The sequence below is a fragment of the Falco rusticolus genome, chromosome 1 (assembly GCF_015220075.1).
Source record: "Falco rusticolus isolate bFalRus1 chromosome 1, bFalRus1.pri, whole genome shotgun sequence".
In the NCBI taxonomy this organism is placed as follows: domain Eukaryota; kingdom Metazoa; phylum Chordata; class Aves; order Falconiformes; family Falconidae; genus Falco; species Falco rusticolus.
Window position 1 is genome coordinate 79,454,909 of NC_051187.1, and position 21,872 is coordinate 79,476,780.

Consider the following 21,872-nt stretch of genomic DNA (forward strand, 5'->3'; position numbering starts at 1 on the left):
TGCTTATTCCAAGTAATTTAAGGAGGAGATTTTCGAATCAGTCAGCTCTGTTTCAAAAATGAACTTAGCCTTGAAACTTAGTCCTCAGATACCATGGTGATTGATGAGTACCAATCAAAGAGACAGACAGACACTACAGCAATTACCCAGTTGCTAGAAGAGAATGAATAAGTCACTATAAGTAAATTGTAAATTCCAGCATTAGAGACATGAAAAAGGCCAAACCGTACCTACTTAATCCTAACGTGAAAAAAGGGGGCTGTGAGTAAGAGACAGCAACTTTGCTTTTCCTCTCCAGTCAGTGGTCAGGCTCACCTATGCTTTCTGGATATCCTTTAACCAGAGGTTTATTTAGGGAGTAGGTACCACAAGAAGATTAAGGAAGAACAAAATGAATAATCACTTAAAGCTTCAGTAGTCATCACTCTTCTATTTTTTTAAAGTTACTGTCGTAAGATGGACAAGAGCAAGCTCATGCAATTCTAGTGTATTAAGAGCTTCTACTCTTATATATAACCAGAACATAAAGATAAATACATTACTTGGTCTATATATTTGCAAACAAAATCCTCTGTATTGGCCAAATGAATTCACCCATTTAATTATTTTAAATCAGCAACCCCACTCATGAAGCACAGCTGAAATAATCAGGAAAAGATTTTAAAAATACGCTAAATCTGACTGAATGTTATTACAGTAACATCTCAGTGCAGCCTTTTTATTTTTTTAAAATACATTATTGGTTTACAGAAAATCTAAAATTAAAATAGTTGCATAATCTTATTATTCTAGTACAGTGGTGACATTAAAAGAATGGATTTTATTTGTAACTCAAGGTCAAGATATCCAAGGAAGTTAAATGTGTCCAAATAATTTTGCATGTTATCAGGTTTAAGCACCTGTCTCCATTTGTTTCCTTCGCAAACTTCAAGCTAAAGCACTCATTTTTGTTTCTAGAATTGTATTTATGAAGTGTGTATGCATATCTGCATGCTTGTGTGTGCATATATGCATTAGTGTGCAAAGAACAGCGGAGAGAATTTATAATTGCTCGACCAATAGAGTGAAATGTTTCATTATTAAATTTCAAAATTAAAGTATTTTTCCTTTTCACTTAGTGTTCCCCATTTCTGATGAATGTTTATGATAATGAATGATTATCCTAACCTTCTAGGCCTATGTTACTCCAAAAGACCTTTCCAAGGTCAGTGGAGAGTCCCATCTCAGTATAGATCATAAGGCAACAACCCTGCCTCCTGCAGTAACCCGCATCTCCAGTCCTCTCCTGTAAAGGAAGCCTATGTTCATGGTACAGGACAGCAGTACTATCCCAGCTCCTGAACTAAATGTATGTAACACATCTCATCTTACTTTGCATTTTGTCCCTACTATGGAATATAATGATTACTAGCAGAAAGAAATACCTAAAATAATAATCTTATTAATCAGAATGAATTAATTTCACCATAGGGATGCAATAACTGATCAGTAGTCATTGCTCAGAATCTAGATGCCTCTGTACGATTTCACAGAGCAGTTTCAAAGCTGAGCAGTAACTACGCCTGTAGTTATTGTGACCATAGTCCCTGCTAATACACCACATGACAAGTTCTTTGACAGACGTATGAGAGCCATGAGAAAAAACGGGATATCTCATAAAATGAACAACTCTGTGAGAAAATGGGTGAGAAAATTTCTGCAGCAGATTATGGGAAGTTATCTAGATGAGCTTTATTCCTGTGCATTCCTCTCAATTACATACAACTCTCCACCGTACAGTAGCCAAAACTATGGCCTGCTCTCACTTTTCTAACTCTTTCTTGCCATCTGGACTGTCTTTTCAGTCTCTGTTCATTTCAGGATCTAAAATGGGAATACTGGCAACAATATGGCAAATTAAAGTGAAGCTTAATTTGCTGAGATAGGTACAGAAATGAGCACAACATATGTCACCACTACACTAATGGGTTTTAGATTCATACAGCTTTTAAATTTGCGGACTTGGCCAGAATGTAAACCAAATTTAGTATAATCCTAACAACACAAATGAACTTCAGTAAATGCATCCGCTTTAAAGCAAATTTATTCTAAGAGGGTCTGCACAGCATAAACGTACTAAAATGACAGCAATATGACTCATTTGTATACTGATTAAGTAGTTATTAAATGCAGTTTTTCAGAGCCTGGTATTAAGCTGTTTCAATGTAAAATCCCATTAACTGTATAACACAGCACCATTAAATTGCTCTGCCATTCTAAGATGTAAATGGTTTCTAAAAGCATTCAACACATGTATTATTTAAAACCTGAAGTGCTAATACAAGGTGGCAGGTAATGCCCAAAACTATGACTTCCAAGCTCACTTCCCACTGCATTTAAATATAGATGATTTTGGATTCTTTATTAAGTTAGTCATAGCAGCTTGATCCCAAATCCTGTTTGCCTTACCCCAGTGAGCTAACTTAAAACCAATCGTGTGTCTCCAATTTGTACCCATGTAACTAAAGCACAATCTTAGACAATGAGTAAAACAATAGCTTAGCATTTCAAAGATAAATTTAGTCTCATTTATACATAAGCAATCAATTTAAACTGAAAAACCTTAATTTTAGAGATTCAACATTAATACACATAGAAAGGAATAAAATTCCACCCTCAGGAAGGAGCTGCAAACATAAAGAGTCCATCTCATCTGCAGTGAAATTGCTTTGCCATTTATTTTACTGAGAGTTCATCTACAAAAAATCTAAGCTTATAAAAAATTTTCATTTGAATGTTCATTTCTTACCTGCTTCAGTGCATTATCCAAAGCAAACATCTTACAAATCCAAGGACAACCAGAAACACTTGTATTAGTGCTGTCATCAGTCTGTACCCATTGTATAGTTCTGCCTCCTGAAGTCACAGAACAACTGCAGGAAGCAACCTTTTCCCTTTGCTTTGTTTGGCTTACAGTTTGCTTACAAAACATTCACTGAAATGCAAATAATTAGTTTGGGCTTTTTTAGAAATCTGACCTTCAGTACCACAATATTACAAAAATCTTTGTTGATCTGTCAAAGGTTGAAGATTGTCTATAATTATTTTTAAGGAGACTATTAACTCCCCTACCATGATTTTGTGCACAAGCATACATAAATCTCAAAGCATAAAAACTCACCGGTGGCCTTTTTTCCAGTACTGGTATTGGCAGAGGTATAGGAATGGCACGTCGTCTGGGCACAGTCAAATTAAATTCCTTTGGGTGAGTGACCATCGAAGTCTTGACAGTAGTAGTACCGTTGTTTAATTTATCTGTGAGCTGTTCAATCAGTTGCTGTACTTTTGGCTGCCACCTTAAAAAAACCCCAGATTTTTTAGATTTATTTAGTTTCTTTCACACAAACTTACAGTATATGAGGTTGGCACTGGTGCAAATTCCATAATACTTTCAGCCATTCAATTTTAATAAAACTGACCTATGAATTTGTACTCATGATTTAGTTGGACTGTGTTATTTCACCTCTTGATAGATGCTAGTCCATTCAGACTACTAGTGGTGAAATAGCCACAGTTTTTACTGAGTAAGCAGCTACCTCACCAGTTAGTTTTGCAGCAGCACCAGACTGTGAATCAGAAAGGCAGCTGTCATAAGCTAAGTACACACTTAACATACTTAGACGAAGAGACTGTGAACAAACAGTGGTCTGAGTATTGCCTCTTTTACCAACTGACAGCATACACATAGATCAACCTCAAAGCACAGGCAGTTCTATTAAAAAAAATAGTAAGATGTAAGGACTTTGGTGGATTAGCAAATGAACCCTCAGTGAACCCTGTGGGGCAGCCAAGATGATTTTGATTTCTCTGTGTTTGGATTTTGGCCTGTATGGAGGTTCAGCATTCTTCCAAGGAATGACAGAAAGGTGCAGAATTCAAGGTAAGACACAAAGAGGTAATCACAGGGCTAATTATGATGACAGCTTCATGTCAATTATTCCTCCTCTATATGTGTTCTATCCTTAGGCATTACACATGCAGCGGAGCTTTCCCAGAACCTAAAAAGCAGCTGACAATGCAGATTTACAGTAACTTGCTTATGTGACTTACTTTAGCTAGCACTGTCATTATGGCATGAAGCTTGCAAGTAACTTCTGCAATTAATGCAACTCCATTAAAATAAATAGGACTTTTTATATTAACCTCATTGACATTAAAAAGACATACTTAAAAGAATTTAAGCTATTAAACTGATTAAACTGATCAGTGCATTCTCAGCCCCCGAAGGAAGTTTCAAACCCAGTAACCAAATATGGTCTTTAACATTACATCATGGAATCACAGAATCATTTAGGTTGGAATAGACCTTCAAGATCACCAGGTCCAACCATTAACCCAGGGCTGCCAAGTCCACCACTAAACCACGTCCCCAAGCACCGCATCTAATGCGTTTTTTAAACACTTCCAGGGATGGTGACTCCACCACCTCCCTGGGCAGCCTGTTCCAATGCTTTACCACCCTCACAGTGAAGAAATGTTTCCCAATATCCAATCTAAACCTCCCCTGGTGCAACTTGAGGCACTTTCCTCTTGACTTGTCACTTGTTATCTAGGAGAACAGACTGACCACCACCTGCCTACAGCCTCCTGCCGGGTAGTTGTAGAGAGCAAAAAGGCCCCTCCAAGCCTCCTTTTCTCCAGGCTGAACAACCCCAGTTCCCTCAGCCACTCCTCATAAGACTTGTGTTCCAGACCCTTCCCCAGCCCCATTGCCCTTCCCTGGACACGCTCCAGCACCTCAATGTCCCTCTTGAAGTGAGGGGCCCAAAGCTGAACCCAGGATTCAAAGTATGTATTGTATTAGAATATACAGTTCTGTATAACTTATATTTACTACTTCTAGGCAAAATGTGTTTGTTACATTGAATGTAACTGACTGTGAAGGACAGGTCCAATAAGCTTAGTGTAGTTTAAATAAGGAATAGATTAAGCATCTGCTTGCATGCATATGTACATACAAAACCTGCATGGATATGTGCGTATATATCTATGCATCTCTGTATCTTTACTATTGTAAGCATATGTTACAATTAGAATCACTACAATGGAATATATTGAGTCCAATTCTGACTTCAAATATATCGCTGCAGTTCCTGTAGAACTCAGTGGAATCTGGAGTACTGCAAGCCAAATCTCTACTACACGTTTGTTAATTTGGCATAATCTACATAGTATGAAAGGATTAATTCTACTGACTTTGATATGGCAGAGCTAGATGCCAACTCTTTTTCAGCTGGTATTATTTGCAGCATACTTTTGTCTAACAGTGCCATGACCTGCGTTAATCTATACTGCACTGAGGAGGATGTGTGACTGCAGCAATATCAGTGTACCAATGCTAGCTCTAATTTATCTTTCCTGGGTAAAAACGAGAGCGGAAAAGTGACACAATAGGCTGCAGAGCTACTGATTCTCCACATGAAAATGTTTCAGTCTGGCAAGGGTCCTCATGCTACTGTATCGCCACCTAACCAATGTGGGGACACACCTGGCACCTCAGACCACCTGAACTGTTAAATGATGCTGCAATTGACCTAATGATTTTAAAAGACTTGTTTACATGCTTATCTGATTTCCTCAGACGGCATTTGACCATTGGCATAAACAAGTCTGTGCATAAAGACATACTCAGGATGCCAAACACCTTTTTTCAAATGCTTAATGTTAGACAGATGTTGAAGTGACTTATGACGAGGCACAAGTCTAACTCTGTGAGATAATCTGAACCTTCTACTTTTTAGAATGTTTTTTTCAGAGTATGATGTTTGATCTGTTCAGGGGCACCGAGAAGCAAATATACGACAGCTGAGAAAGGACTCCTCTATGAGAGAACCTTGCCTCTGGGTAAGTAAAAGGGATTACTATGGTCTCACAAAGACAAGAAGTGTTCTGAGTGACTTCAATATGAGAGACACTTTAAGAGCAAATTGAGCTTTCAGGGGGGAGCTTTCCTCAGCTTTTAAACTTTGAGGTGGCCACAGGCTACTTAAGTACTGCTTACCTTAGCAGTAGATCAATCCAGTTCTCTTTTACATACTCTGAATCGTAGAAACGACTCCATTCATCTTTTATCCACGTGTTCAAATACAAGGCATTGAAGAAGAATCTAAGAAACTAATAATAGGTAGTTTCTTTTAAATATGAATACTGAATACTGGAGGCATGGTATATATAAGACTACAAAAAAGATAAGTTGCTCTTACTACAAACAATGCTGAAGAACTTGCTTGTATTTTACCCTGTAATTATAATCATAGGTGCTTGGTATTTGTAGATTTTTCTTAGTTCTGTTAGGACAGCCCCATGTCTTTCAGCCCTATTTTGTAGAACACTAATAGATAATAAAATATTTTCAGTGGCCCAAAAAAAAATCCAGGAGCTACAACATGGGAATGTGTTAATGCAGCTTTAATTTGCTTCAAATATTGTGAAACAAAAGTTTTTATTGAAAATGAAAGTAATTACTATTGCAATACACTGATTTTAGTATAATTATACAATAGAGATTCAGAGCCTAATATACCCACAATCAGCTCCTGATTATCTATAGCTGGATGATCCACGGTGCCCGGAAACACGGCAAGCCTGGTACTGTACCTGAACTACTTAATTTGCTATCAGCTCCCTGGGAACTGGGCAGGGAGAACTGCTGAGAACTAAAGTAACTGCTGTACAATATGGTTTCTTCTTTTGTTGAAATATAATTAATTGGCATATACCCATTAAACTAGAAGACTGAAATTTGGCACACTTACACATTGTTGGGCTCTACATGCTGGAGAAATAGCAACTAACACTTGAATTTTTGTTTCCCACTGGAGTTCACCAGAAGGTCAAGAGCCTTTCTTTAAAACCTGAACTGTTCAAATGGCCTTATGCAACACTCTTGAAAAATGGCACTCAGATTCAGTCTGTATCATTTACAGCAACATAAATTCCAAACTTGAACATGAACTTTTTCATTAAAATTCTTGGAAATGAAAGTACAAGCAAGTATCATGCTGAAATAATCCCCGTAACAGAAAAGAGCACGCTACATAATATTGACATTATGAGACATACTGGAAAGCAATGTGCAGTCACTTGAGAAGCTTTCAATGGAGACTGCAGAACTTACTAGTCCAGACTTGGTATCAGCCCCATCTTGGGTTGGTTTCCACAGAGCCATATAGGTCTTTGTACTGAGTTTTTAGTTCTGGAGGACTACCAAGGAGCTTCTTTCTTAATTCACATGTGGTGCCTGGCCCAAGGTGGCTTAGAGCTTTGTGAATAATTCGGCTATAAACAATTCAGATTTGACTCAAGGTGTTTGCTGCAGATGTTCAACAGGTGCAGAAATCCTACTAGTTGAAATCTGTAGTCTCGATGTGACCATTTCCAAGGAATTAACCTGTAATTTTAGTCTTATTTTCATCTATTGTGCTTTTGATAGAGTCAAAAGACTGATGAAGGACTAAATTAATATTACCCCCTTGGATTCCCATTCCTGTCTAGAAACTACTGCTCTTCCCCAAAACTGCAGCTGCTGGCACATCAACACACCATCCAAAAGAAGATATTTAATCCCTAAAAGTATGACTATAAACTAGGCCTTGAATTGTGAAGGAGTTTGTTTTCTGGTGCTTCCAGATTCACTGGAGTTTGCTAAGTGTATGGTAAGGGATGCATTTAATCCCGTTGGTCTAGAAACTCATTCATCCTTCTGGAGGATCTTCCTCTGCAGTGCAGGCATGTTGGATTACATTTTTCATCTAACATAGCAACTTCTACTTATGCCAAGTATAAATAAAATGCTAGAAGTCTAGACAGAGTTCACTCTGCAACAGAACTGACGCATGGTACATATGCTACTTCTACCAGTTATTGTAGCAATATTTTACATCCAGTTATCCCAGCTGTATATAGGATTATAGACCTAGTGACCATGTCCCCTGCCAAAGTACTCTTCTTACCTTACAGAAGGCCCTGACTATACACAAAGTTTATAAAAAATGTGTTTTTAAACAAATGTAAGCAGTAATACAGGAGTGGACTGAACATGAGCTGATATACTTAAACTGAGGCAGACCTGAGGGGTGAAGCTAGTTTCAAATTTCTAGGTATTGAGAGAGCTCACAGAAGAAGTTGATGCAGAAATACTGTAGGTGTGATCTGTAAATCCTCCAGTTTTCTTTCACTAGCTTTCATTTAATCTCAGAGGGACCTGAAACTCCTCCCTCTCTGTGTCCTCAGGATTCCTCTTTTATAGCCTAGTCCATCCTCAGAGGCTTCAGTCAGTTTTCTGCCACATTGCCACATGAAACTAAGCCTCTGAACTGTTGTTTCAGCTCTCCCTGACTGATCTCCATCTAGACTTCTAAATATTTGCTGTAACTATCTTTCACAAGGTACTTGAAACTCAACTACCTCTTCAAGGCAGACGAAACTATAATAAAGGCACACAGTCACCAAGTTCTAGCTGTTGTATTTAACAGGGCTATGGACCCCTGGAGGCCTCCTGCTGCAACACCAGTTATGTACTGGTTATTAATATTTCACACTGTATTAAGACAAATGAGTAATTATGTGATTGATAAATGCTATCACGTACTCCTAGGAGGTACAGAGAATGGTTAAGTGTGTAATCAGATATCAACACTGTGATGTATATTTTAGTACTGTTGTAGTCACAGTCCCCAGAGAAACAGTGAGGATACGCCCCAGTACGCACCCCACTAGAGAAGGCTTTGAATGCAGCTCTGAAACAGTTATCCAGGCAATGCAGAGATTGCAAATGGCAATGCAGGATTACCAGACATCACTTCTGACCAGATTCTGCCTGAGCTGAAGGCCACAATCTTGGTATTGATAATCCATATCACAGATGGCAAATGTAGGCATAATAATACCCATTAAGCCATAGCGCATTTCATTTCTTAACAACAAAAACTTTTGTGTTTTGTGAACTGAATTGCTAGGAAAAATCCCTTATATTTCTGTTTTGTCTTTGGCCACCTGTGACACAGGTGGCAATCCCAGTATCAGCAGCTCTTGCTTTTACAGCAGCAACATGTGGCTTGAAGTTCTCACGGATTTCTGTTTGGATGTTACCAGCATCTGTCTCCTTAGAAAAGTCACTGGACAGTCATTTTGGTAAGAGCATTATTCTGCTTACTCCTCTGTCTTGAACGTTCCAAGAGTTTCACTACTCACAGATCATGATAACCAAGATTCAATTCCCTTCTAGAAAAGCAGTGGAATTACACCAGAAATTAACTGTATCCATTTTTACTATCTTAATATACTCTGGCTGTAGTAAGACAGGTGTGTATAATTAAAGACTGTTTTGTAATGCATTTTTACAGGTGGGCTGAATTGAGATTTTGTTTTTGAGAATTTGAATGTGCCCTGCTAATTTTTACACAGTAGGATTGTATAGATTTCTAAAAACAAGTAAAAAATGGTAAGTTTCCTCATCTGGTATTATCGTTACATCCATGTGGTCATTTGCAGAACTGAAATCCTTACATTCACAACATAAGCTTTTGACTCTTAAGGAAGTAACTGCAAGAAACAGCAGGTTCTGCTTTTCCACACAGATCAGCCACTACCTGAGAATGCTATTATTTCGTCTGTACATATCTACAGCTATTTGCTGTAGTAGCAAATGCAATCAAGGAGGCTTCTGTCCACTCTTCATCGTCTGATTCTTTCCCTCTTATTATAGTTTAGTTCTTCAGCTATGCTAGCTCAACCACCTGTAGGATTGTACTTTTCGGCTGCAACAGAGAAACGAAGAGGAAGGCAAGAAGCTCTTAAGGCTTTCCTATGAAGAAACTGTAATCTATTTTGAGGATCCTGAGGGAAAGGTGTAGAGAAGAGTGTCCTAGCATGGTGTCAGGTCCTTCTGCCATCGCATGACCCAATTTGGACTTTTTTTTACCTCCATGTCCACCATGAGGCTGATCTTGTCCTGCTTCTTACTGATCTTGTCCTACTATTCCTACCTCATTGTAACACCAATTACAACAACCAGTTCTTATGTAGTGATTTTCCTTTGCAGATCTCAGAAGTTCTTTATAAAGACCTCTAATGCTGTTAGAAGCAGTCAGAACATGAAGCAGAGCAAAACAGGTTCCTGAACGCTAGAAAGCAAGCACTAGTTATTTTGCATTTTTTACAAGGCAATAATGAAATTATAAAGCTGTTTACTTCAACTTTTTTTTCAATGATGTATTTTCTCTAAGATATAAACCCTTAAATTTTATAACAAATATAAATTAAAAATATGTATGAATAATGGAACAGAGAAATAGGCTTGGGCTTGCAATGCATAGCTAAGTTCTTGGAAGAACAATCACACCGAAGTTACAAAATTGGGCTCTATCCTATGGTTCTGTAATTATACAATTATATATTGTATATATATAAAAAATTTTTGCATGTATTTTTAACATTACAGAATGAGATCCTATGATTTCCTGTTCCAGCAGATGAACATGTGTTAGTGAGATAGCATTATTATTCTGCCTGGATATTCTGTCTAAATGAAAATATTTGAACATGCATCAATCACAGGGAAATACTGTGACTTCAAATTGAATGGATTCCATTCAAGAGAGAGGTCTACTCACAAAAGTTAATCTCATTCAGGTGAAGACTACTCATTTGAATAAGGTTTATCTGTATGATTAAGAAAATTCCACTGTCTGTTATGTGCAGAAAAAGGTATTTTTTTATTAAAGTAGATCTATTATAAGCAAATATGTGTGAATAATTTTGCTGCATCTCAGCTGAACTCAGACAGAATAGTCATCAGGCAAAATCTACAGGTCAGCATCCTGAAGGAGAATCCCAAATTTCTGATAACTTCTGTTGCTAAGGCTGCAGATCTATCTGCCTTCTGTTGTTATTGTCTCTGTTGCTGGGGGGACCAAATGCTGCTTCTAAATCCTCTGCTGCAGGTGCATTAGTATAATCTAACATCACTTTGAAGATAAAGATCCTCTTTTAATGCAAGAGAAGAAAACCTAGGTACCATGGTGATGAGGATCTGATAAGATACTTAAGCAAACAAAGTTACATCTAGAGGAAAAAAAGTAGCAGGTGCAGACCATCCCCATAATGCAGCACTTCCCTATCAGAAAAGAGTTATTCCAGACAAGGAAGGAGATACTATCTGAAAGAGAACATCAGAGCACTGATGCTTAAGCCATATAAACCTAGGTGAATGGAATCAACAACAGAAAACTGGAATGAAGTGGGAAAATTCTGTTGCTAGCTGAATGAGCTCAGGATGCATCCAATCCAGTGGCTTGTGTCTAGGATGTTTACCAAAGAAGGGTCTGGGAAAGCATTTTAGGCAGAGTGATTTGTCTGGCTACCAGATTATGATAATTCTTCCAGCCACTTCTCTGTTCTTTCTAACAGTTAATGAAATGTAACATTTTTGTCTCTGAATGGCAATTAATAAAAAAACATTCCCTATCAAGCCCATCAAACCAAAGCGAATAGAGCTTTTCTAAAAACATTATGCAGACAACCTAACCTACTCTCTCCCTACATATCACAAAGCAACCGTACTCATTAAAGAGATGCTGGCATCCACAAGAACATTCAAAGTCATCAGTATAAGGCTAAACCTTAGCCTTTTGAGTATTAATTACTAAAATTTGCCTATTTATCTCTTGCGTGTCATACTTGTTATTGAAACACCATGTTTGGACTATACTTAAAAACATCTGGATGATCAAAGTTCACATATGCTGTGTCACCAGTATTTAATTTTTAGCCAATTTTCCTAAGAAAACAGGGCTTATGAGAAGGAATTGCTGCTCAGTTTGTCCCTCTGCACCTCTTTAGAACACAGCTTTTAAGATAATCAGCACTTTCAACCATTTTGAAACAGAAGCAGAAGATATCTGTATTTGTATAAATTTCATTTAAATTAGCAAACAAGTAGTGGAGTGAAACCCAAATTTGTGGCTCCAGAGAAGAAAAAGCAGGCAGAACTTTGTTGTCATGCTTTCTATTTGGCAGCAATGGTTTGATCAATTGCATGTATGTTTTAATGGGTTCATTGGTACATGCAAACTCCAAATGAACAATTGTGGTATTAGGAAGGAGAAAAAGTGATGGAAGGGCAATAGGCTGGATAATCAAAGTGGCAGTGGGTTGTTCAGGGAAAAAAGAACACTAATCAGCAGGAACAACAAGTTCCAATAGGTTCATTGTATATGGAAAAAACTTCTCCTGCCTAAAGTCAAAGAATGTGGGCAGAGCCAAGAGTGAGTATGCAAATTAGAGGGACAACTGGAAATCACATTAACTGTAAATCATGTGATTATTCTACCTTCTTAGATGATATAAAATACATTTCCAATTAATCTTTGATTGAATATGAGATAGTCACTGTTCAAGTATAGAAATGGAAGGTTTTTGTGATAACAAAATACTAATTCTGAATTTAAACAGAAAGTAACACTAATTACTTAATTTAAATTACCCTGAAAGTTGAGAAAAGTCATCTGATTAATCAAACACAATTAATAGATTATTAGTTTTCTTTAAAAAAATATTTTGTAGTTTCATTACCTTTTGCATTTTTGCAGTGTCCTGAGATTTCACAATTCTGCTGAAGTGCTGAAGACCGAGCTCTTCTAGTTGAAAAGTAGCCAGGTAACAAATAACTGTCAAAAGATACATACATTTAAAATACAGCAGGTAATTCTAACAAACCTATACTCTATACTCAGTGTACTCTGGGATTTAGGCTGTTACTGTAACTTTAAATAATCTTCAGTATTGTTTATCTAACTGAGCAACATAATGCTTGACAATGAGAAATTGTAATACAAAGTTATAATGTTAACTCTGTGTTCATTATTAGCATCATGACTCTATGCTATAGTTCATATAAATTATCTCCTTTGTGAGTTAGATCCAGCCTAGTGCAAATCTACATGATTTTATAGAATTCTAACAGCTGAGGGTCTAGCCACTTACATTAAAAATGTAAAACAAATGTAGTTATCTGAAGTCATTCACAGAGGTCCTTCTGATGCTTGCAAGTATGTGTTTGCAAAACTGGGGGAACTACCATAGTAGTGTCTGGAATCCTGCAAGGCTGAAAGTAAGATCTTGCCATGATTTCACAGTTGTTTCACTATGCCAACATCACCACTAAAATAAGCAGCTCTGTCAACCCCTAATTGCTTGTTCTCATCCCATCCTTTCACTTCCTGGTGTTTCTTCTCTTGGGCAAGTACAGTCACCCACACAACCAAGTTAAAACAGATTGTAAATTTTACCCTGAAGCACTTTCTTGATCAGTTCACTGGATGTCTGCTAAACACAAGTTCTAACCCCAGAGAAGATATGACACAGGGGTGAGAATGAGTGGCCAGTGATGAGAAAACAGGCACCTTGTTTCTTTGGGTAGTAGTACCAGTTTATACAACAAATATTTGCATAATCCATCAGTGAAATTCTGTTAGTCTGGCAACAGGCAGGGAGAACAGGAGTCAGATGGCTCCTGAGAAACATGACTGAAAAGTTTCTGACATTATTACATTGTTGGAAACAGCTTTTTCATAATGTAGCCAAAATTTTCAGTGTAAGCAAGTTTATTCTGGGAAAATTTAACATGAACAGGAGAAATAAAAGAAAGTTTTGATAGTGAATTTTTCAACATACTCTGTTTTTAATGTTTTCAGAGAGGATAGCTCTTATTCTTCTGTTCCAGAATCATAGTTTATCATACATAACAAAAAAACCCCACACTAACAAAAAACCCTAAAAAGTCATATTTCTAGTATGTTTTTTTTTTTTTTTTTTTTTGGCAAGTGACCATTTTACAGAGAGTGTTGTAATCTTTGGTTTTATTCTAAATTAGAATAAACCCAAGTCTTTAAATTGTGAAATTCTCTGGGAAATCCAAAACTGTGCAGTTTGATACAGGGTGAGGCACAGGCAGTGCAGTGAGATTTTTGCAGATCTGTAAAGTTCATGAGCTCCTGTATCAGCTTTCATTTGACCATAACCACTTCGATCAATCAGGCTTCACTTGCACTGTAGTATTTTAGCTGCCACCAAACAGTAATGATAAAATCAGTAAATTCTGACCAATATGCTGCCGCCAATTCAGTCTTGTGCTTTAGCATAGCAACATATTTAAGCAGTCTTAGCAGTATATACATTTATCTCCTACAAGCTTTATTAAATTCAAATCTGCTCACACATAGCAACAGCCATTTTAAGCAGCTTTGATCATTTAAGTGTCAATGCAGCTTGGCAAAGGGAATCACAAGCAGCTTAAAAAAATGTAAGCCAATGACCTTAGACTCTCAACTTGTTGATAAAGGAAAATTTTCCATGGCCTACCCTCTGCCTATGATTAATGGAGGCTTTTGAGTGGACCAGTCCTGACAATCCAATTATAGCAACACTCAGCTTAAAGGTATAATTTATGTGCCCCAGACAGTGAAAAACATGGCTTTGGAGAAATGGAGACAATGAAGCATTACCAGTTAGAATATACTCAATACACTTTTAACTTCATCCTTGACAGTTTAGGTTCCCTTTTGTTTGTTATTTGATTTAAATTTCTATACCTTTCCAGACTATCACAGAAGCAACCAGAAATGGCATAAAAAATCAGTACATTTTAAACCACAAGATGCAGATAAACTTGTATTAGATATGGTGTTTTTGTATTTTTCAATGACTTTGAATTAAATTGACTGGACTTTTGAAAGTACCCACAAAGCTTCAGAATGTACCTGACTTACAGAACCAATACCAGTGTGATTTCTGATGCCAGCTTATTTAGCAAGTTAATAAATCAGCCTCAGTATAAGTGTATTAAATGCACAGCATAAAAAAATTTTTAAATTACTTTTTAATGTACTTCTCAATGCCTGAAATAACTTTGGGAGTAACAACAACTCTGATTAACTAGCTCATACTATCAGATACAGTTGTTTTGTAACTGATTCTAACCGAGTAACTAATCAAAGCAAAATAATTGACCTCACTCATGGAGACAGACAGAAGTCTATTTACATCACTGTGATGATCAGTAACAAAGAAATCCATGTATGGATAGAGACATATCCTCAGCAGACAGAGCTTTGTTACACAATTTCATATCTGAATGGCAGATACTAGGTTGCATAGAAGAGAATAAAAGGAAATCACTGAAGAATATTTTTTTAAGTGATGGTTAAACTTTCAAGATACTTCTTCCAGCCACTGAAGCTATTTTTCATCTGCACGTTACCTAATCTGTAGGCATATTCTGCTGAATTTTCTTAGGTAAAAAAAAAAAATAAAAAAAATTTCTTAGGTTCCAGCTAACACCTGTGAGAGTCTAGACTAAATAACAATTCCAGGATTTAGGCTTTACATCATATGGTTATTGCACTGGGCACAATGACAGCGCTTCAAATGTAATATAATATTAAGACCTACACTAGTAAAATAATATTTTTAAAAATTTTGTGGTAAGCACATTTGGCGTTTTGAAGAAAACTTACCTATATAGAGATTACGCTCAGAAAACAGGCAGTATCTCCCATCCTGAACAAAAAAGGCATTGACTACTACATCCAATAAGGGTTTATATTCTATGCATCCAGCTAGTGTATCCAACACGAATTTTTCTTCTGTCATGTTAAGAGTCTATAGAGACAGAAAATTAATAATGATTAATGTAATCTGGAAAGAAAATGCTAGTTGTGTACAAATAGAAGTACAATCATTTTGAAGCAAATGGAAAACATGAATAACAAATAGCAGTGCCTTTGGTAGGGCTGATGCACTTCTAATACTACCAAATATGGGCAGCCCTAACAAATTAATGACCCTTGTTAAGTAAAATGTAACCTTCCCCTATGTTAAACTTTCAGTTTATTTGCTGACATACACATTTAGTTAAAAAGCCTTGATATGTGAATATTAACAGTTAATGCAAAGAAAATTGGAAGTTTCTGAGCTATGAGCAATGATTAAGTTTCAGTAAGAGTGTGTGTTTCCAGTAGGAAACGTGTTCTTTGTCAGTAAAGTCTGTGCTACTTGGTGAGATCAGATTCAGGGAAGAACCTGGACAGAGATTGTGGAAACGACTCTTTAACTGCTACTGTAACCGAATATTGGAGAACATGATGAATTTTAACTAAACCTGTGAGTGCCAAGATTCATGTTAATGCAGACTGGTTCTTATCCAGCTGTCCTCTCGTTCAGTCATAATGTTCATGCAATACCACAAGAGAACAGAAAAAGGAGGGTCAGATGCTCACTGCACACCAGTTGGATCTTACCTTATAATCTCTTTAAAAAGTCTTAATGCTCCTGAACTTTACAGAGTTTCAGTCATAATAAATAACCTGCAGAATATCTGTTACTGCATGAGATAAACTACTAGTATAAACCACTTACAAACTTTGCAATAAAACCTGAGGCCCAGAACAGTTTGTTATTAAAGGAATTGAAAAAGGACAGACACACTATGACAAAATGACAAACAATGCTTCTTTAACTTAAGGAGGTTAGCCAAGAAGCTAAGTGCATCTTCTGAAAACATGTAGTCCACATTTAATATATGATCTTTCCCACAGCTCTGAGATGTGGAAACAACTGAGCTGCAATAATACATCAGATGAGAGGTTCACCTTGCCTAGTAGGCTATCTGCTAGCATATTGATTGCTTTATTTCCCTAATGTGATTAATTTCTAGTTTAAAGGTATGATTATAGGCTGCTGGATGGAACTATGTGAGTTTTCTGATGTATGACACTATATAGGACTTTGAGACTGAGCAAATACAAGGCAAAAGTTTATAATTACAGTTCTAATTTTCAAATGTAAAAAATTATGCAGAATCACTCCATGTGTAGTTTCTCACATTGCCAGTCAGAGCAAGAATAACTCTCCTCACGACTCCTGCTCAAAAGCCAGGTTTTGTTCCTTCCAGTTTGTGCATCACCACTAGAAAAAAATAGTGCCTCCATATAATTGTCTCCATATTAATATATATTTATATATGCGTATAGACATACACATCTATGCAGGCAAAATTACACCTGCATAATTTCTTTACTGCCATTGGGATTACACTAATACATCTGACTACCTCTCTAGCAGAACTATAATAGACAATATTAGTAATGATACACATAGAGAATCAAAATCAAGCTCAGTTTGTGCGTTTTAGGTCCTTAAGGCTAATAATAGTTAAAGTCATAGAAAAGCTTTATTTCTATAACTGAAGTCATCAGGTATGACTCTGAATATATTCTGTGATGCAATATGTTGGATAAAAAGAAATAGAGTGCAACCAAACTATCATTACATGGAGACATGGAAGCTTCACAGTTTGCTGGGCAGCACCAGAGACTGAGTGCAAATAAGGAGCATATCACCTACATTCTTAATCAAAGCTCTAGAGAAAGAAGAACCAACAGGTTGTGGTTGAGAAGACAGAAAGATAAAGGGGAATGCATTTGGGAAAATGGAGTCAACTAGAGAGAGGTGGCAAAGAAGCAGCACAGAGAAAGGAGTGAAAAAGGAAGGTAGTGGAAAACAGGAGGTACAGAAGGGCTTAAATGGAGGATGGACACAAATGGAAGGGCAAAGGGAAGAGACCATACATCTGAAAATATGCAAAAAAACTAATTTGATGGGAAGCATGGACTCCATCTTGCTAAGCACTGAGGATTCTTGTGAGGTACACAGTGCATTCCAAATATACCTTTTCTGGGTGAAGATTCATGGAGATTCTTTCACAAAACTGACAAAGAAAATCCAGAAATCTAACTCCACACTAAATGCTCAAACATATATACCTTATTTGGTATGAGTTACCTGAGAATTTGCCACAAAAGGCAAATGCAAATCTAAATATCTGAATGGCAAAGTGAGAGAGGATGACATAGTTCCGGTAAAAGTAGGACTGTGGCATTTTGAATCTAAAACACATGGTCCCCTTGAACAAATGCTGCTCTGTCAACGAACAGATCAATCTGCAGACAACAGTAGCCCTGGTAATAAACAGAAAGTCCATAGTAAAACTGGACAAGCCCATTGGAGGCAAGCCCATTGCTAACAAGCCCTGCAAAAACTCTCACGACTATCTGCATTAGAAAGCTAGAATTTAAATTGTTTCCAAGATCTTTATTTGATTGGAATTTTTGCATTCACCTTCTGGGTACTTTGATACATCATACATGTATAAAGTACTATAACAAAGCAGTGCTTTTCTAATGTACTTTGGAGAGATGACCAAAAGTAGACAAACAGGTAATAACTAGATGACACCAGTTTCCAAATCATATCTCCTATACAGTAAAGACTACAGCATTACAATTCAATTGCATATTTACATTTGCTCTGCTTTTACTGTTCCGTTAACAAGTTAACAAGTTAACAAGTCAGTCACAAGTTAGTTGTTAGGACAACACAGAAATAAGTGCTTACTCTCGCTTACTCCCTGAGCAAGACAGTACATAACTACTGCATGGCCTCGAGCTAAGCAACAAGGTGACAGGAGGTGCAGCCTGGGGACAAACTGTGCCCCAGAACATCAGTACTGATTGGTAATTCTGTGGAGCACAAGCCAAAATGTCTTCTCATGAAATATTACCAATTAAATCTGCTTTCATCTACAAACAGTACTGTGTTCCATTTCTACACACACAAATTGAGAATAGTTAAGCAGCCTGCAGCTATGTCATCTAAGGAAGTGATCTCACCATAATAAACTAAACAAGACTGGGCAGGATGAGTACTTGGATAAGAAATCTCAAAGGTGAGCCAGTTGTTGGTTAAGCCCTCCTGATAATCTAGTGAATCAAAAAACAAGCCAATGCTTTAAAACAGTTAGGATACTCTGTATAGAAAGTGCACTGTGTCCTCAACAAATTCCATCAAGGATATTTACAGTTTATCATTATATCTGAAATCATAATTGCTTTGGGAAAGAAATACGTTGGGTAGGTGTAATTTTTAGCACTAATTCCTAAGTGCATTCTTTCTGTGTGGCTTTATGTGGCATTTTATGTCAGTGGGATGTATTTCAAAAGTGGATCAAATGATTCTGAAAAGTACAATATGATGACAGACTATACATTTATAACACCTTTTGAACAAGATTCTCAAAACACTGTGCTAACATTAATTGAATTTAATGAGATTCCTTTTGGCTAACATTATTTTGTAAATGCAGGAACTGTGATATGGAGAAGATAAGAGATTTGCCCCAGGTGACACAGCAAGTCATTGGTAGCAACAAGAATTAATAAACACTAATTTGTGAGCCTTTGTTCTCAGAGCATCTTCTTACCTTTTCAAGTATAATTTACCTCGTGTATTTCTCTGAAACAACCACCAGTTTGCTATGTTTGCAAGTGTGTTGCATGGGTCCTTCAGGATGAGGAAAGCCAGATACAGTTACAGATGAAAGTAACTCATGCAGCTATCATCTTCTGTTCCACCAATTATTCAAATTTACCAGAAGACAAAATAGATCTCGATCAATATGCCTATTCTATGCTCAGGAAACAACCTCTCTATTTCTAATGTTACAGCTTATTATTTAGTTTTTTGTTGTGTAAAGCCTAATAAGTTTACAGTAGATGAATACTGGAGGGTCCTATATTTTTAATGTTTGGAAGCCTATATATTACTGTGTTGACCAATAGCTGCACTGGATGTAAGTAAAATACAGTTATATGTGTTCAAAATGTCATTCTCATACAAACATCTCAAAGTGTTCTCTCTATGGAATTAATTTCAGCTTTTTCTGATTCCCAAGTATGTATAGTAAAAGATTGATCCTGTCTGAAATTATCCTGAATGATCCTGTGAAAAAATGCGACTCCTGTCAGAATATGTGCTGACTGGCATTACCTCCCCTTTTTGAGAAATCCCTAATGCCCCTAGTCTGCTTCCATGGACATATTTTCCTTGCTTCCTGACACTTAGCTGTAGGTGGGAACCAGTCAAGTTTCTTCAAGGAGAGGAGAAACTGTGTAAGAAAGCTTAAGCATAGGACTTCGTACACAAACAACTTTCAACATGTGTTAGTTTGAGAAATATCATGAATTAAATAGAGAAGTATCTGCAAAAAGCAAGCTTTGCCACGGTGGGTCTATGGTAATAAGGATAGTTAAAATGGCCCCTGTTTAAGGGCTAGAGAGGTCAGAAAAAGGATGGTAAGAAGAGAAAGAAAAGCTTTTCTTTCTAGAGAGAAGGAAGGAAAGGAACATCAGCCATGTCCTGTTTGAGACATCTCAGGATAAGGATTAAGTTGAAGGTGATACAGACATTTTAGAAAGAAGATAATATTTGATGAAAAGATAAAAAAGCTTTCACCTCCTGAAAGAACAGTGTAATAATATGTACTGAACTTTTCTACTGCTGGGCAGAATATGCATATTTTGCAGATGAAGTCTGATTAATTTATAGTGTTTCAGATATCAGTGCTAGTCCTCTCCAAGGGTCTAATCAAAATGCTGTGGAAATGAAAGAAAATATTCCTAGTGACTTTGAATCGGTCTCCAGAACTCAGTCCTCTTTTGCTCTGAAGTCAGCGAAAACGCTTCCAGCAATTTCAAGGGGGGAAAAAATTTTGGGATCTTAGGATATAAGTACAAAATCGTCCTGCTTCTACTAGTCACAGTCTATGTTGCAGTTACAAGGTAGTATTTTCATCTTCAAGTGATAATGCTGACCATCTTGAAGAGTTATCATTATTTTCCCTTGTACTTAATATTCAATCATATGAGCGGGACATTGCAGAAAAATCAGACTCCACCCTTTCCTTAGAAAGATCCTATGCTACATTGATGTCAGTAACTAATACAAAAATTAGACTTGTATAGTTTAGTAGGATTTTTTCCACCACTTGCATCAAAATAATCTTCCATTTCATTATTTTCATATTTAAAACCACATCTATGACTTTTGACATTTGGGGATTTTACTCACAGTTGAGTGGGCATGTGTGAGACACAGCTGAACCAACACAAATGAGAACTATGAAGAGTCATGCCAAATTACACCATGTTCTTGCAAAACGGAAAGCTCATAAACAGGTTCATCTTGCTATCAACATGAGAGGGATAAAGGAGTAAAACAGTGAATTTGGGGTGGCAGTTCTGATTTTGCAGAAATAAGGTTTTCAGTAGATGGGATGTATAAAGGTCAGTATGATGGTTCTGATCCTGAAACTCCAATTGAAATAAGTAATTCCACTGAAAGTAAGGTGAATTATTTGCATAGAGAAAGGCACAAACATTGCATGGTAACTTCTGTGTTAAAATCTGTCTCTTATTATCATAGCAAAAGCTTGATTCTAACAGTCACAAGGAAGAAAAGATGCCTGGGATGCTTCAATTAGATACAAAACTTAATCTTTTTTCAAAAATGAACAGCTGCAGTCCATTTCTGTAAATGGACTGATGAAATTATATCCTTATGTACAATGTACACTGCATCAAGGATCACTCTGGACATGGATCATTTTTGATAGATTTAATTGAAGAATACTTAATAAAAAGATGGGGGGGTTAGCACACAAGAATGAAGATATAACCTGGAGGGCAGCAGTCTGAGGAAAGGTCTATTAAACTGCATTTAGGAGAAGTAGTTTGGGCATTCAAATGAAGAACAGAAGTACAGATGTAAATTTGAATGTGAATACCAATACCTTAAAGAACTGAGATAGACATAAAGAATTATTTTAAGTTAATGTGCTATTCAGGATAATTCAAATTGAATTCTGTTGTAATAACAAGCTCACAACATTGAAGAAAAAGTATTTATTTGCACTTACTTGTTTTTAGGAGGTCTGAGGG

General features: G+C 36.8%; 1 protein-coding gene across 3 annotated transcripts in view; it reads right to left on the reverse strand.

The window, feature by feature from the left end:
- CFAP99 (cilia and flagella associated protein 99) overlaps nt 1-21,872 on the reverse strand; it is a 63,893-nt gene that overhangs the window by 32,931 nt on the left and 9,090 nt on the right. For all 3 annotated transcript variants that reach the window (XR_005104025.1, XR_005104022.1, XM_037386387.1), the window contains exons 3-6: nt 15,555-15,699; nt 12,613-12,707; nt 6,041-6,153; nt 3,161-3,335 (exon numbers count right to left, since the gene is read on the reverse strand). Coding sequence is in view for 1 of the 3 variants with exons in the window: in XM_037386387.1 (XP_037242284.1) it covers nt 3,161-3,335; nt 6,041-6,153; nt 12,613-12,707; nt 15,555-15,699 (528 nt within the window). In the remaining 2 variants the exon portion in view is untranslated. The remainder of the gene's footprint in view (nt 1-3,160; nt 3,336-6,040; nt 6,154-12,612; nt 12,708-15,554; nt 15,700-21,872) is intronic.